The following is a 16,703-nucleotide window of genomic DNA, read 5'->3' as shown; positions in this document are numbered from 1 at the left end:
CTGCTGATGCTTGATTTGTTTTGGCTGCTCCAGGGGTAAGCAGAAGGGTAATGAACATACTAATTAGGTTGCCTCAGTTGTGCTGGGCTAAGACTAGTCTGAGCACAGCTGCAATCAATTTATATGCACCCAATTTCTAGCTGAGGCTTTATTAACACCGAGTTTTACTATTAGAGGAAACAACAGGCAAGAGGCAGCAGGAAACAGTGGAAGTGTGGGAATACATGGTGTCTAGTGAAAGCCATAAGCAGTCTCTCAGATGATCCTTTTCATTCCCTAGTGAGCTGGGTTTGAGTCAAGGAAACAAGAGGTGAAAGGGTCTGTAGCATTACCCACCTGTCCCTTTCACTACCCACTGTTCCTACCTCTCCCTAGGCTTTCCTAATGCTTTTTAAGGACAAAAACCTCTTAGCAGGCCTGTGCGCACGACTCATTTAATGCCAACTTCACAGAGGGAAACTAGAATAATTTTCACATGCAAGTAAAGCAAATAGGTTGCGTCTTGCTTATCCTGACCAGCGTTATCGACTGGCGGTGAGTACAAGATCCTTTCCACAGCATTGATGAAAAGGTAGGCAACTCCTCCTGTTGGAGCTGGATTGTTGCAGGATGGCTGTATAATGAATGGTCAGGCTTTTAGTAATCTTAGCAGGCTGTTCAACCTGATCCACTAATCCTAAAAAAAAAAAAGTTTAACAACTCCAGTCAAGCGCTTAGATACTTGCAGAGTTGCACATGCTAAGAAGTTGAGACACAGTCTCAGTTATTTTGTTAGATTATTTCTGCTAATGCACATCACAGACATTAGCTCCTAATATGTCTGAAATGTTCCACTGCAGCACACTACGTCTCTTACTGGAGAGGTATTTGGGACTAGTTACTGTATTTGGCTCACCATTTGTTCCCCATCCAGTGTTTTACAGCTAACAGATGTCATCCAATGGAGCATCAAAGGAACCACGAACTGTTACATTTTAATACTCTTGGAGAGAAGTGTCCTTCTGTGCATTGCTGAACTTCCACTCAGAGATGCAAAGGAATTGACCATAGGGCAGAAGTGGCTTTCATCTCTTAGAAAACATACCACCATGGTAGCGCAACTCCTGATTTACTTAAATAAAGCTGTTTACTATGATTCAAGATGATAAACCCTGATGCAAAGCGACCTGAGCTCTCTGGTTCTTTACTTAACAGAGTTTTGGAGAAGGACTGAGATAGAATGGGAAACGGGAACAGACAGAGCCATTTCTAAGAATTATTTTGAAACTATAATGTACCTATTTCAGCTGTTACTAGTCACTTAAATGCTGGCAAGAAATTTTGGGTCAGAGAGAGAGCCATCTGGAACAGAAGGGTTTTCATCCATGGCTGAAAGGAAAACTAACATAAGCATTATCATGGCACTGTCTCTTGTTCGCTCTTGACAAAATTAATCCAATCTCTAGGTTGAATCTAGATCTATAAATATATTTATTATAATATAACAAGAACTTAACAGTAAACATAAACTATATACAATGCCATTACAGAGAACCCTGTTTTTATATTATTCACAGAAATAGTCAGTTTTGCTCCAGTGTGAGAAATGAAGAAATAAGCTAAATTGGAAAATGTTGCATGTGTTAGGTCTTGTTGACAGCTAGCACCTCCTTTGGAGGCAGACACACACCAACACTAAAATTAGTCCTGCCTCAGGCAGTTAGAAACTTGTGCTCCACTCTGTAGGTTCACACTTGCACCCTGCTGGACATAAATACTTTAAATGACATACTACGTAGATAATATTGTTGTGCTTATTTTTTTCCTTTAAAGAATAAATAATCAAAACAACTGCATAACAAAGGTGGGAACCTCATCATGAAAATGAGTCACTGCCTGATTGAGCACATTTTTTTTCAATACTGCAAGATACAAATTTCATACTATTTTCTTTTATAAACAATTATTAGTAAAATAACTTCAAGGTAATTGGCTAACCATTTGCAATATTTTCCCCAAAGTTGTAGCCAGACCTTTTGCATTATAAAAAGGTTAATGTATTTGGTATCAAATCCAACTAGATATTGACCATAGTGTCACACCTTTGTTCTGTAAAGGATCTCCCTGCGGAATGATCCCAGACCATTTGGAACTGCGAAGGTAAGAATGGTAACACTTCTCCTTCTTGCTGGTCTCCTTGGAAAGAAATTGGGTAATCCTTTGATGTAAGGGCAATTTTCCATTTACTGATTATGAAAATTCCCTCCTCCCGCCTCCCCACCATACCACTCCAATCATCTCCCATTTGATCATTCGCTGTATAAATTTATAAAGAATTTCCACATCACAATGCATCTCTGGATAGACAATATTTTAATATATATAAAAATATAACCCCTGTGCTGTGAATATACTTACAACTCTACATAGTAATAATTTTAAGTCTTATATTGGGTTTACTTCTATGCATTTTCTATCACGGAATTTAATCTTGTGTGTTAAAACCTGTAAATGTTTTTATTCTGACCAAGAAGCTACTGATACCCCTTAAATGAGAGAAGTTTTATGTATGGTAAGACTTCCCCATCTTCTGTGGGGAATAAGTTTAAAGCAACAAAGGTGTCCTCGTAGATGTGGTTTTAAAAAAAAAAAAAGATAGTAGCATATATCCCAACATAAGGAAATTTTGGTTAAGTGATCAAAAAATAAGTGCGCAACACCTGAGGCATCTTCTTAACTAACTGGCTGGAAATGTGGAAACCCCACAGTATGCTATTTATTTTATTACCTTGGTTCCAATCGTGACAATTCAAAATACTTTAATTTAATCAAGAAAATGCCTCAGGAATTTAACCAAATTCATATTGCATTACAGGAATTATACGCTGTAAAGTTTTGATCATACAGTAGAAAATGGGGTAGAACGGCAGAAACCACCCTCACCCATCCCAGCACACGCATGCTACCATCAGGGGTAGAAATCCATTCAACTCAAGAAACCCTTTTCATCATATTACACAGAATTCTGTTACAAACACGACCATCCTCTGTTTCACTCTCCCCCCTTTTTTGGCTCTGCTCTAGAGAACTGGAATATTCATTTGATCTGATGGAAGACTGACATCAACCTAGGTCATCTGTCACACAAGATTTATCTGTCATTGGTATTGAAAAGCATGTATTTATTAAAAACAAATGTAGGAATCAAAGTGGTAAGGACACTTTGACCTTCTTTCGAATAGCCTGATGCCTAATGTGTAATTGTAAAACTAATCTGCACGGTTATTTTAAGAATCAAGCTTGCTTGCTAGAAGTAAAATGCAGATTTTTCTCTTCCCTCCCCAGTTAAAAAATATGTGAAACTCTATTGCACCTGGGTTGACCAAAAGCCTACGTCCATAACAAGTGCCACTACGACATCTAGTGACACGCTTGTATTATTAAGTTACACTATCTTACATAACACGGAGCTCTCTGCTCCTCGTTCACCAAAAGGTGAGGATGATTTTCTACATTCAATGTAGAGAATATTCAAAACGTTAGAGCAAGATGTTCGTTGGTTGCCTTTGCTTGCTTTTTGTGGGGTTTTTTTGTAGTAGTAGTTTGGTTTTTTTTCTTTCTTGCCTTTGACAGGCAAAGTCAGTTCTCCATCCAACTTCTTCACATCAACCACTCTGGATGTACTTTTTGATTACTACACAGCCATGCCGAAACACAGGGCATGGCATGTTTGGCAGAAGTGTCCATGTGTTTGTCTTGGGGTCGTAAGCTTCCATGTTTCCCAGCGCAGGTCCTTCACTGCTAACAATTCCACCAGTAGCATAAATTTTTCCATCAAGAACCACAGCACTGCAAGAAAAGAACAGTTTTGGTTAGTGTGGCCTTGTAGCTTAGTGTCCTTTTGTGTAGCAAAGTCTGCATCACCATGCTTAAGCCTATTTAAAAAAAATAAATAAAAAGCACTCTTCTTCATTTGTAAAGCAGTACACACCTTCATGGACTTTCCCACCACTTCTGCCGGGTAGCTAAGCTGTCCAGAGTTTAAATACACAATAGGGAGGCTGGGGAAGACAGGTTTTACCCAAACTCATGTGTGAAGTCAGCAACACAGTCACTACAGAAATGTATGACAACTAGCCACGTGTCTGTGGCCCTACAAAGAAGTCCTAAACAATTCCAGCTCCTGTTTAGGACCATCCTACTTCCCACTGCTGTGTACAGAGCATGCTTTGATCTTTGCCTCCCATGATTCAGTGCTCTTTGCTGAAGATGGGTTCTGCCCAACAGCACAGGCTGACCCCTTCCAATAATCAACTGGCTCTTTCACTACAAAGGCTGATATCACACCCCCACACCCACACGTGACTCCCCTCTCCCCCCACAGCATTCTCTTGTAGATAGAGTTAGCATGAAAGCCCTTTAGAAAGCATCAATCTGCTTTGTCTACTGAACAAGGGGCACCTGCGTGTCCTTGTCATATACATGTACATACAGGGAGCTCCTTTATAGAACAAAGGTGTGATGCTATGGTCAACATCTAGCTGCATATATATATATATATATAAAATAAAACAAAAATGGGACACTCCAAAACTCGTATTTGTAAAGAGCAAACCTGTTGCAAATAAAGGTGATGAGCAAGAGGTCTGACTAACTGCGGGGTAAGGAGATATTAGCACAGGAAGAAATTCAAGCTTCTTGAAGCTAATTTTGGAGCAGTAGAAAACCTACGGCCCATATGCACTATAAGAATGGAGGGACTGGAGAATCCTAGATGAACTAGAAACGAACCAACCATCTCTGAAAAGAACAAGAAGGGGAAAAAACGAGAAGTAGCTGATGTCTTGGTGAGGAACTGGGGGTGGGAGGGGTTAAAGATAAAAATAAGCTCACAGCAAAAAAAATGAAGGGAAGGACTAGAGAAAATAGGTGCAGGTTTCCCGTACATGTAAGTAAGAAATAAAGCAAATCTTGGATTTTTTTTCTCCCAACTTATCAGACAAGCAGAGTAAGGAAGGAGTACTTGAAATGTCTGATTAGCACACAGACACAAATCAACAGGGCTGGATGATATGCCACCCATTGTCTTAAGGGAATTTGCTAATGAACTTCCTGAACTGGTAATTGATTTTGAAAAATCACAGACACTGGGAAGCAGCAATTTGAATAAACCCAAATTGTCCTAATATGTTGAAAAGGAAGACGCGTCATCCTACAATACTGACTGACCCTGGCTAGGCAGGGGACCAGCAGGGAGCACCTAGATCATTAGTGTCCTTTATAGCCTTAGCAAAAAAGGTCAGCAGGAGACTTCAAATCAAGCAAATGATTTATTTAGTGGCATGTTCACAATACCCCTGCCCCTCCATCTGCTTTTTTAAATACGCTCAGCCATTGCTTGTGAAGGGCCCGTCTAGCCATGCTGCTGTAACAATGCTGTGAATAGCTCTGTTGATGCACAGAACATGTTCAAAGCAGTAAGTGCTTTGGAGCACGGATTGTCTCTTACCACGCACCTGTGCACAGTCCGATACAATAGCATCCTCATCTTGACTGGGATCTCTGGATACTACTTGAACTCCACTGCTATATACTAATTACCAGACTGCAAAGCTGATCTCAACCTTATGCGCGCTAACAGAATAGATGCTACACCATAATTTTATTATTGTACTACTGGCATAAATTGGACTTGGGGGGTAAATTCAGAGCCACGATTTATTAGCAGCATTACGACCTTTTATATACTTGACACAATCCAGTCTGCGGCTGATTTCTTGTTCTGCAATTTCCTGTTCATGCTGGTTTTTAAAATGTTTGCTGGCTTAGAACATGAAACCAGCCACAAACTGCACTGTATTAGGTATGGTTCAAACAGGGACTATGGATTCACATCCCATGACCTGGATCAGCTTTTGTGACCCCCTCTGTCATATGCCTCTCCTAGCACTGTCCCTCTTCTCCTCTCCCCCTTTTCCTTTCCCTTCCCCTTTCCTACCCTTTCCTATTGAAATCACTCACTCCATTCAGTACTATGCTGTCCTTTTACAGAATCTGATGAAGTGAGCTCACATTTACGAAAGCTTATGCTCTCTCTGTATCTTATTTATTTAGCCAGTAAGGTGCATCTTCACCCTGCCATCTGATATGGTCACAAAACGCTGACTGAAGGGAGGTTATCGTAGAGGCAATTCTAAACAAAATTGCACTGGTGGTTGGAGCAGTCATTTTTGCAAAAAAGCGGTGTACTCCCCATGCATCAGCTGGGATGCTAGTCCAGATCTGCCAGGTGGAAGAGAAGAAAACGACGATCCGAGCATGAAGCATAGTGCCCACGGTATCTGTTTTCTTCAGTAAAATATTTTTGCACAAGGCCCTACATGATCTTACTTTAAAAATTAATTCATATTGATCTGAATGGAAGCATTTTCATTCAGGTTGTTAAAAAAAAACAAAAAACCCCAACAACAAAAACCAACCAAACAGTTGAAGCATTATAAATAAAGGTAATTAAAAGAGGCAATATTTGAAGTAGAGGGAGATGTTCTGGTCTTATTTTATTTAACATCATTATTAATGATCTGGAAGAAGATGTGAACAGCCCATTAAATTAAAATTTCAAATTATACTAAATTGGGAGGTGTTTCCACTAGCAGTAGTGAGGACAGAAAAATAATTAGTACAAGGGGACTTTTAAGAGGTGAGCAACAGGAGCGAGAAATAAAATGGAATTCAAAGCAGGAAAATAAACAGGGCAAATGCCTGTATGGATCTGGGGTTACATTTTCAATGAGCTCTGAGTGATTTAGGAGCCTAAGTCCCATCTTCCAAAGTGGCTTTGGCATCTGAGGGCCAAATTCCCAAGAGCCACTGAGGCTTTGCAAAGCTGAACATTGTAAGACGGGATCTGTAGGTGCTTGCCACCAATGTTCACAGCCATAGGCTCTCTGTATGATACTTCAGGCACCTAAAGAATGAGATTCACAGAAAGCAAAAGGATGAACTTAGCCAGTAGGCAATGCTGAGGGGAGAGGCAGGGATACATCTACCAGCACCACCTCCTCCCTCTTGTTGTGTGGGCTCCAGGCAAGCCCCCTGGGATGAGATTCTGCAAAGGATAGCAAGGGAGAGCTCCTGCCCACGCTCCGCCAGGAGATATGGGCACTTGGAGCCCTCCAGCCTTGGGAAGCTGTGCTTAGGAAGTCACAAACCTGAGCTAGGCACCCAAGTTTCCAGCATAGTGAATTAAGTGCCCGCAACTGGGATTCACAGCACTTGGTGTGCTGAGCAGGGTGCAGCCTAGCAGAAAATGCTTCTCAATGCATCTAAAATACGGCCTCTCTCAGGCGAAGCACCTGCCTGCAGGTCTGTTTTGGGCACCAAGGTGTTCTCGCCTTCATAGCCCTCAAACCTGCTTCTTGCCCAGAGGTGTCTAAGCCATTCCTTTGGGTTCAAAGAATTCAAGTTTCATTTAACTAATCTCCCAACCATGGCTAACCTCTATGACCCTGGGGAACGGAGTGTATTCTACAGCCTTCAGGAAAGAGGTGTGTTCACTGCTTTCTCTGTTACTACAACAATCCTTGTCTCTCTCCTGCTTCCCCCTTGAGCTGTAAAAATGACGTTGCTAAAGCCAGTGCATGAAGAAAGAGAGAACCGCAAGTTCATTGCTCTGTGCCGTTAATGCTGGGAGAGGAAAAGATCATGTGCTCTCAGAACCCGAAAAGGAAGAAAGTAACAAGCTCAACAGCCTTTCTGGAGACGAGGCCACCTCTGAGCCTGCTTTGTGGGATGCTGCCCCCGCCAAACAGGAGTTGAGCTTGGAGTGACCTGTATCCAGGGCTAGGAGAAATCATGTCCATAACCAAGGTAAATTTACCTCTTTCAAAGGTGGTATTTTCTGCAATTTTTACTTAGTTCATTGCTGATGGGTGAATGGCCCTGCTAAAACTGGTCCCAATCTCTTGGCTCGCTGGAAACTTCTTATTTCCTTTTGTTAAAAGTGCCCATCTCTTGCTTTATGGTAACACGTATAGTAAAGCTAATCTGCCACAACCCAGACCACAGTCAATGAGATGTGTAGGCTCCATGCATTTCCCCACACCCTCTTCCCTCCCCTCCGGTCCCTCTCTTCCAGACCCCATGCTGACATTGCCACTGAGAACATGATGCTGAAACTGCATAATGTTTAGGACAGGAAACAAAGGCTTTTTTATCCTCCGGCAGGTTCAGAAGGATGGGGATGTTGGTCCCACTTCAGGGAAGCACTTGAACGCATGCTCGAGTCCCTCTTGGTTAGCGAGCGTACCGGCTGGATGCTTTCCATAGTCAGGGCCTCGTTAGGCAAAATACCCACGCTGGAATTTGGCCGGGACTGTGGTGATGACAGCCATGCTCTCACAGGTTGCTATAGGCCTTTCACTTCTCATCTGAGACTGAACAAACCCTGCGGCAGCATGCCCTAACTTTGTGATGGGCCACGCGCTCAGCAGAGATTGTCACCTACTGAATTGGTTTCACCTCCTTCTGTGGCAGATGGGCTTTGTTTAGCTCTGAAGTCGCCCATTCAAGTACCGACGTGACCCAACTTCACTCAGTTTGTGGGGGGTCAGGTAGGATGGTAGTACCAGGTGGTGTGATGACAGGTTAGTACAGTTTTGAGACTCGTTTGTATTTTCAGCATCATTCAGTCTTAAGTATTCATTCTTGGCTGGAAAGTCACAAAATTTGAAGAGAGAAAAAATATCTCTTTAGCAGTTTTTGAGGCTATAAAAAGATCCTTTCAGTGGCTAAATTAGGTTGCTCTTGTGCCTCGATTCCTGTTCAACTGAATGTTTCAGAACATTTTTAGTACACAGAGATACTGAGAATGGATATAGGTCCACACTCGCTGAGTTAACTGAACAGCTCTTAAGAAAGGCCATTAAGGATTATTATGTAAATATACCGAAACAGACTTCCTGCAAAAACCTTTTCTGTATTTATGAGGATTAATTCTCTTCTTGTAATTCAGGTTTCAGAAAAGTCTGACTATAGAAAGCAAGGGCAGCAGAAAGATGCTCATGAACTGGGCTCGGTAAGTACAGGGGTACATGGGACCTGGTTGTGGTTGTAGGGATGAAACTGCTGTCATCCCACACGCTTTGGTTTGAATGGAGCTCACGAACAAAACCTGCCTGAGGCTTTGCACGATGGAAGTGGAATCCCAACCCCTGCCATTTCATGTGGAGACTGGAGCTCAGTGGATGCCAATCTCCAAAAGTCCTTTTATGAATTTGGCAGCTGAGAAAGCATATTCACAGATGTTTGGAAGCCAGGTTGCATTGCTCAAGGTGCAATGTCAATGTTTACCCCAGATTTTATTAGGGCTCCCTGGGCTACAGAAACACTGGCTTTCAAATGAGAGAAAATCATGATCCAAGCAGTTTGTGGTCACTAAAGATGGTACCACAGCACTCTGTACTTGCATTTTTAGTGTCAGTGCCCTTGCAAAATTAGATTTACCATATTTCTTTGCATGCAGCGCACCCTGGAATAAGAAGCACACCTTGTTTTTGGAAGACAGAATGCAATAAAAAAAAATCTTTCCTTGCAGGAACCGAGTAGCAGCAACAAGGGAGCCAAGCCTATTCATTGTTCTGCCCCCTGTGGATCTTGTACATCATTTACTTCACTTTCCCCAGCAAGCAACTTTTACTGTATTTCCTTGCATGTAATGCATGTTTCAATTCCAAGCAGCTGGGTTTCGGGGAAAAGAAGTGCATGTTGTTTGCAAGAAAATACAGTCGGTTCTACCAAAATACATTTTACAAGCAGTTTAAGCTGAGTACTGATCCCAGATGGTTGTGTAGCCTTGCTGTGTGCTGTTGAACAGCTGCCACATTTCAACCCAGAATCCCACTGACTTTTGTGAGACCAGGCTTTGTCCCCAAAGCATCTTAAACTGCAACTTCTTGTGATCGTGATTTGGGGACTTGAGCAACTGATTTTAAATTTTCATTAAAAACATTTTAATTGGCCGTCACAATTTCCACGTATCCCAATAACCACCTAAATGCGCTGTTTAAACTTTGTTGCAGTTGTGAAGTGCAATATATATGACAGATTATTACTAATTTGAGGGTGCGATTCTAATCAGCTGCTCACTGCATGCTCTTTTCCAGGTGTCCTAGAAGACCGTTTTCCTCTCTATCATATTATCTCCTAGCTGCAAAATGAGAATTGACGTTGTATGCTAAAAGGCCAGCCTTTACATTTGTGTGCAACCATTAAGAAACCATGCTCCATAACAGGCGCCACCTGGGAATTACTCTCCAAACAAGCTGTGCTCTAGCCCATTTCCCTGCCTGAAGTTTACACTAACTTCGTAAGGAGGAAATGAAGCAGCTGGGGATTCACAGCCAGTGCCAAACATTAGCAATACCTACTAGTTAAGCAGCGAAGTCATTGAGCTTGCTGTTCAAGAGCTTATTTAAAAAGAAAAACAACTCCATGACCTGCCCTGTTTTTGCTGTGCTGTTCAGCCTGAATCTAAGTTTTATTAAAGGTTTCCATTCAGCAGAGCCCAATAACAAATCTTACTACTGTCAAAGGATGGGGGGAGAACTGCTTTGTGGGTGCCTAGTGGGAATTGCTGGTACTAAATTAGCTTCTCGGGAATCATTCCTGGCACCATCGTGCTGCTGCTGTTAGCCTGTGGAGAAGCCATGTAACACCGTCCTGTTTGCATACTGCCTGGATTCAAAGCAGGCAGGAATATGGACTTTTTAATCATACACAAAAGCACATTCTGTATTCCTTTTGCTGGAAGAAGGGGGAAAAATGTTGAAGGGCATACTGAAAAGGGAGTCGGGAGGAATTCACAGCTCTGGAGGAGGAGACCTGTTTTTGCAGCCTGGGGGAAGTGTCCAGCAAGGCAGAGCTCCTAGTCCCCATCTGTTGCTGTCATCCATGACTGTAGCTGGCCAGTCCCTTCAAATACCTGAGTCATTGAAAAATGAGGCCACCTTCATGGAGGCCAAACATGACACGTTTCCATGCTGTTTGGGGAACCTGAAATACGCTGTCTGTACTAACCATATGGTGGGATAGAAAGGCTGCTTTTGTACCGAGCACCCACTGACTTTCACAGCACATCAGAGACACAACTGCACTTAGTGCCTTTGAAAAGCTGCCTCGGAGGGTTAAATCCAGGTCAAGAACAGAATCCCACTGACTTTTGAGAGACCAGGCTTTGTCCCCAAAGCATCTTAAACTGCAGCTTCTTGTGATTGTGATTTGGCGACTTGAGCAACTGATTTTAAATTTTCATTAAAAACATTTGAATTGGCTGTCACAATTTCCATGTGTTCTCTGCCTGCAACTTTTCACACTATATGGTTAAGGCAATCGCACAAGCTAGTTTGATGAGTGCTAGTGGAGATCTATAAAGTGAACGTTCTCATTAAAGGAAGTTCATTAGCATGCAGCTATTTGTTGCTTCATAATATCTTATTTTTAAACTTTTGTGGTGAATTTCGGTAATGAGTAGCATAAGTCGCTAGGCAACTTACAGGGTGCATCTACGTGAGTCGCTTACCGTGGAGTAGCGCAATTAGCTCCACAGTAAAGTGTCACCATTCTACACGTGCAGACCTACTAGGCTGGAATAAACTACTCAACTCCGCCGTAGGTTAGTGTTGCCTGACATGAATACTATCCTACTTCAGAGTTATTTACTCTGCCGTGATGTATGTAGATGCTGATGGGGCTGGCTGGCATGCAAAGGTGCTTCAGTGAAGGAGCTGCCTGCCAGCTAGCCCTACCCTGAAGCACCCTTGTGCCCCAGCCAGCCTCTCTGTAGTACACTGAGCCAAGTCGGGGCAGCTCTGGGCTGGCAGGCTGACCCCGGGACTCCGCCAGTCCGGGCTGCACTACCCTGGCTCACTGTGCTGCACACCCAGGTGCATGGGTAAATGCTGCACCCAGGAGCAATAAACTCCAGCACGGACTGTATTGGAGTTTATTGTGTTGCACTAGCATTCATGTGTAGACACACTCAAAGAGTCATAACATGGTGGCCAGAAGGGGTCACTACACTCATCTTGTCTGACCACATGTGCGCACAGAATTTCCCCAGGGAAAATTCCCCAGGATTCAAATCTATCTTTTGGAAAGATTTCCAAGTGGTGGCAAGCTCACCATCTTTCCTGAGGAAGCAGTTCCAGTGTTTAACTGCCTGCCCTGCTAGAGAGTTGTGTCTTCTCTTAGTGCTCTCTGTGGACTTCTAACTATTAGATCTTGTTACGCCTTCACCTGCAAGGCTGAAAAGTTCCCCACTCACAGGTATCTTTTCCATATGTAAGCACCTCTGTACAGCAGTTTAAAAAGTTCTCTCTCAGCCTTTTTTTTGATCTCCTTCATAAATCTCACATCCTAAGGTTTGCATACTATCCCCCTGAAACATTTTTGTGGCTATCCTTTTTACTCTCTTCAGTATTTTAACATCCTTCTTGAAACGTAAAAAATCAGAATCGACACAGTAGCCACTGGTCTTACCAATGTGGCATACGGAGCCAAGATCACAACTTGCAATGACCTTTTTATATATTCATAGATCACACTGGCCCTTTAAGCCACACTACTGTATCTATCCCTAAGACTGTTTAAAAGTCACCGCTTTCCAGGAAGAGAGTCCCACCCGCCCTATAAATATTGCTTGAATTCCTTGGTCTCGGGTGTGTTACCTTGTATTGGATTGTACTAAAGCACATCCTGTTGGACTGCGACCATTTAACCAGGAAATCCAAACTACTGTGTAATAGAAACCTGTCTTCATTATTTACTACCTCACTGATCTTCGTATCACATACATCTTTTACCAGAAAAGATAGTATATTATCTAAATTGTTGATAAAAATACAGGTTAGCTATGAACCAAAAACCAATCCTTGTGGGGCCCAGCCAATCAGTGAGCCACATCAAATCTGTCTCACGTGTGCCCTTTTAATTTTATATAACATACAGGGTTTTTAATCACACTGTTATATGGTACTAAGTCAAATCCAAAGAGAAATCCAAGTACATACTTGCTTTTGTCAATCAGACACATAACTTATTAAAAAAAGATAACAGCTTTTTGACAAGATTTTTCAGAAAACTATGTTACTTATTTTTAGTCTCTGATTCTTTGTTGATAAAGTATTAACTGTACCGTGTTGTAAAACAGGACTAACTGGTCTCTTATATCTTGTATAGTGCTATTTTCAGCCTTTTTATATACTGGAATGATGTTGACTGTTTCCAATTCTTTGGCATTCTCCCTGTTTCCAAGTTTTGTTAATTTTTAACATTACTGATTCAGCAAGTTCCTTTAAGATGCAGCCTGCTTGATTTTGAAAGGTTTAATTTTAGCAGATGCTGCTTTAGATGGTCCTTTGTCACAGATGGTAAATTCTTTGTTCCATCCGCAGCCTCACATGAAATGAATACGTCCTCCCAATGCTTTTTAAACACAGAAGAGAAACAACTAGCATTTATACTAGGGGTGTGCGAAACGGGCCACATTCGATGTGGATTTGGATTTGGCCCAAATCAGGGACAGTGATTTGATTCGTTGATTTGGATCACTGTCCCTGATTCGATTCGGCCGAATCTGAATCTGAAGATTCGATGCTGATTCAGAGAATCAGTGATTTGGCCATATACAGCTTTAAATGTTTTTCTACATCCCTCAAGGCACCACGTGTGGCTCGTGAATGCTGTGATGCTGGGGCAGATGGAGTGTCCCAAGTGCTCGGCAGCAAACCCAGAAGTGGACCGGAAGTACTTCTGATTGGCTGCAAGGGGACCCCAGGTGCCCCCCCAGACCCATGAGGCACAAGTCGCTGAGCCGGAGGGTTGTGGGGGTGTCCCCAGCACACTCCCCGATGGACCCAGAAGTGGAATGGAAGTGCTTCTGGTCCACTTCTGGGTTTGCTACCAACCGCGCTGGGGAGCCCCCTGTGCTCCTGTGGGATGCTCCATGCACCCCACCATTGCAGCATTCATGAATTGCCTGGTACCTTGGGGTATGTAGAAAATACATTTAAAGCTGTGTCTATGTACGAAACACCGAATCTTTCTGAATCTCTCCGAATCGATTTGGAGGGTTCCAATTTGATTCAGAGAGATTAAAGAGTCTCCTGATTTGATTTGGAGATTTGGCCAGCAAATCAGGCCGAATCTCTGCCGAATCAAATCAGGGACCAAAGCTTGGCACAACCCTAATTCCTACCCTTCTATAGCACTATTTACAGTTCTCCCAATAGCAATAGATTTATAATGGCTAAAAGAGCTTCTTATTGAGGGCCAATAAAGTTATTTCCTTGAATTCTTTAGCTACCTTTTATCAGCTGTCTGCACTTTAATTTGTAACTAATTAATTGCTATTAGTTTCCTCTTTTTCCCATCTGAAAAACCATAGTTTTCATTTGCACTCCATGCTTTAAATTTAGATTCCCAAGCAATTATGCCAACAACTGCTTTAAGCTTTGCAAAAGTAGGCTCTCTTTAAGTTCTATGTTCACACATTATTGACTGGTGCCATCTTCTATTTAAACAAAGTCAAACAGAATCAAACTCAACTGGAACATGATCACTGATACCTGGAGAATCGCTGAAGTTTTCATAAGCAATAAACTTCTGGGTCTCTCAGAACGAGATTAGGTGCAGTGGGTGCAGGACTTTCTGTGACAAACTTTATATTTATTATTTTGAGAAACTCTACAATGCTTTCTTACTGTCTACGTGAAACCTCCCCGAGCTGCAAATCATCCATGTTATCAGAGTTTATCTTCTAATAGAATACAGACAAATAATTAAGGAGCAGTTAGTCCTGTTCTCAAGTGGGCCTGGATGGTCTGTAATATGTTTGCCAGCTCCCCATCTTTGGCTTCACTAGTTGGAACTTTAATCCATAAGCATCAAGGTTCTGTGATTCTGAATTGTCTGTAACAATTATATCAACTACATCATACCCTTTATTTCTGTTTTACAATCTTCAGAGAAAAAAATATCATTAACTCCTGTCTGAACACAGTGGGGGTCTCCTCAATGCAATTTCACTCTTGTTAGTACGGAGCAACAATGGAAATCGGTAATTAGCACAGGAGCAGAAAGGACACAGTGGTGTTGTCTGGGAGCTGGTCTGTTTTCTTCCCACTCTTTGCTGCAGACAAAATTCAGTCAGGCAGCCAAAAGAGGGCACTCTTTCAATGGAAAAAAACAACCAGGGACTGACATGTTTTTCAAAAGTTTTCTTATTCACAGTAAAACAAAATAAAGCAGGGTTTGGTGAGGTATAAAACAGGTGCTTGTGAAGACCCAGGATTGTGTGGGGGCTATGAGACAGGATCGGCATGCTAGAAACCTGGCCCCGGTCATGGCTGTGCCATCAACTTGTGAATTATCTCAGACAAATTGCATCACTTCTCTTTTCTCCTGCACCCTTTGTCAGTCACTCAGCCTGCAAGCTGTTTAGGGCACAGACCGTCACAAAAAAAAAAAAAAAATCTGTACAATGCCTACTGCAACGGGATCCTGATTTTCACTGGGGCTCACTGGTACTGTCTAGTCAAAACAGAGAAAAAAATACAACCCTCCAGCTAGGCCGTGTCTCTGTTACTGTGTCTGTTTCAATGCGATTGAGGTGCACCCACTGCAGCGATCCCAGAGAGGTGCAGCTGCCCTGTACTACAACAGGCGTTTTTATGTTGAGCTAAGCCACAGAAGGGTCAGTCTTGGTCTCTCTCATTTTGAATGTAATGCTTTAGAAATGCCAGCAGAGCTCTGCCAGCACACGCCGTTTTCTTTTTCAAGGTGATTACAACGTGTGTATACCTGGGGCAGGAGCGCTGAGCCAGAGAGCAAGCAGTAGTTTAAAGCTACTCAAAGAAATCTGTGACTAGTTCATTCCCATTTCACCTTCCATCAGGCTCATGTAATGTGAGTATTATCATAGAGCCAGGGGAAGATGTGGTGAGAACAGACCTCAGGTGGTCATCTAATTTAACCCCCCTGCTCAGGGCAGGATCATCCCTACCTAAAGGTGTCCCCGACAAATGTTTGCCTAACCCAACCTTAAAAACTTCCAATCTTTACTTGACAAATGGGTCAACTGAAGAAAAAAAATCCCTGTGGGCAAAGGTAGGGTGGGGAGCAGATCCCAAAGTCCTGCCACTCCCAGCTGGCCACTGTGAACTATGGCACTTTAATATTAAGGGACAAGTGACAACGTCATGCACAAAGGCGTTAAAGAGAGACTCCCACAAGCACACCCTGGAAAAGGTTCCACCCCTAAACATACAGGAAAAAGATGAGGCAAAAACATACTGTATGTATCTCCCATTTCCCTTCCTCCCCCTTCCCCCTTCCTCTGATAACAAGTTTATTTTCAGTAGAAAACTCAGAGGCACTGGTAATTCAATCTTAATGGTTTTTCTCACCTGCAGAACTGCCTGGAGTGGTTCATGTTGGGACCTGCTTTAATATTGCCTTTCTCTGGGTCATAGATGGTGGTTGCTCTTGCATAAGCTCCTCCAAGAATAAAGATGAACCCATTGAGAGTGACTGCAGGAGCGTATTTGTTATCTGTCAATGGAAAGCAACACTGAGATCAGTTTCTAGGCTCAGGTTTGGTGTCTGTTTTTTATTTATACATTCCACTTATTTACAGATAAGTCACGTTTCTCTAAACCTCCAAGGCT

At 42.5% G+C, this 16,703-nt stretch overlaps 1 protein-coding gene across 8 annotated transcripts in view; it reads right to left on the bottom strand.

The window, feature by feature from the left end:
• Positions 1-1,513: 1,513 nt before the first annotated feature.
• KLHL29 (kelch like family member 29) overlaps positions 1,514-16,703 on the bottom strand; it is a 568,419-nt gene continuing 553,229 nt past the window's right edge. For 7 of the 8 annotated variants that reach the window (XM_025206187.1, XM_025206189.1, XM_006025399.3 and 4 more), the window contains 2 exons: positions 16,443-16,587; positions 1,514-3,828 (listed from right to left, as the gene is read on the bottom strand). In XM_025206187.1, coding sequence (XP_025061972.1) covers positions 3,645-3,828; positions 16,443-16,587 — 329 coding nt within the window. In that variant the 3' untranslated portion in view covers positions 1,514-3,644. The remainder of the gene's footprint in view (positions 3,829-16,442; positions 16,588-16,703) is intronic. The other variant, XM_025206190.1, reaches the window with a different exon arrangement.

The sequence above is a fragment of the Alligator sinensis genome, unplaced genomic scaffold, assembly GCF_000455745.1.
Source record: "Alligator sinensis unplaced genomic scaffold, ASM45574v1 scaffold780_1, whole genome shotgun sequence".
Taxonomy (NCBI): domain Eukaryota; kingdom Metazoa; phylum Chordata; order Crocodylia; family Alligatoridae; genus Alligator; species Alligator sinensis.
The sequence above is the reverse complement of the archived record's forward strand: the minus strand, read 5'-3'. Positions and strand labels throughout refer to the sequence as shown.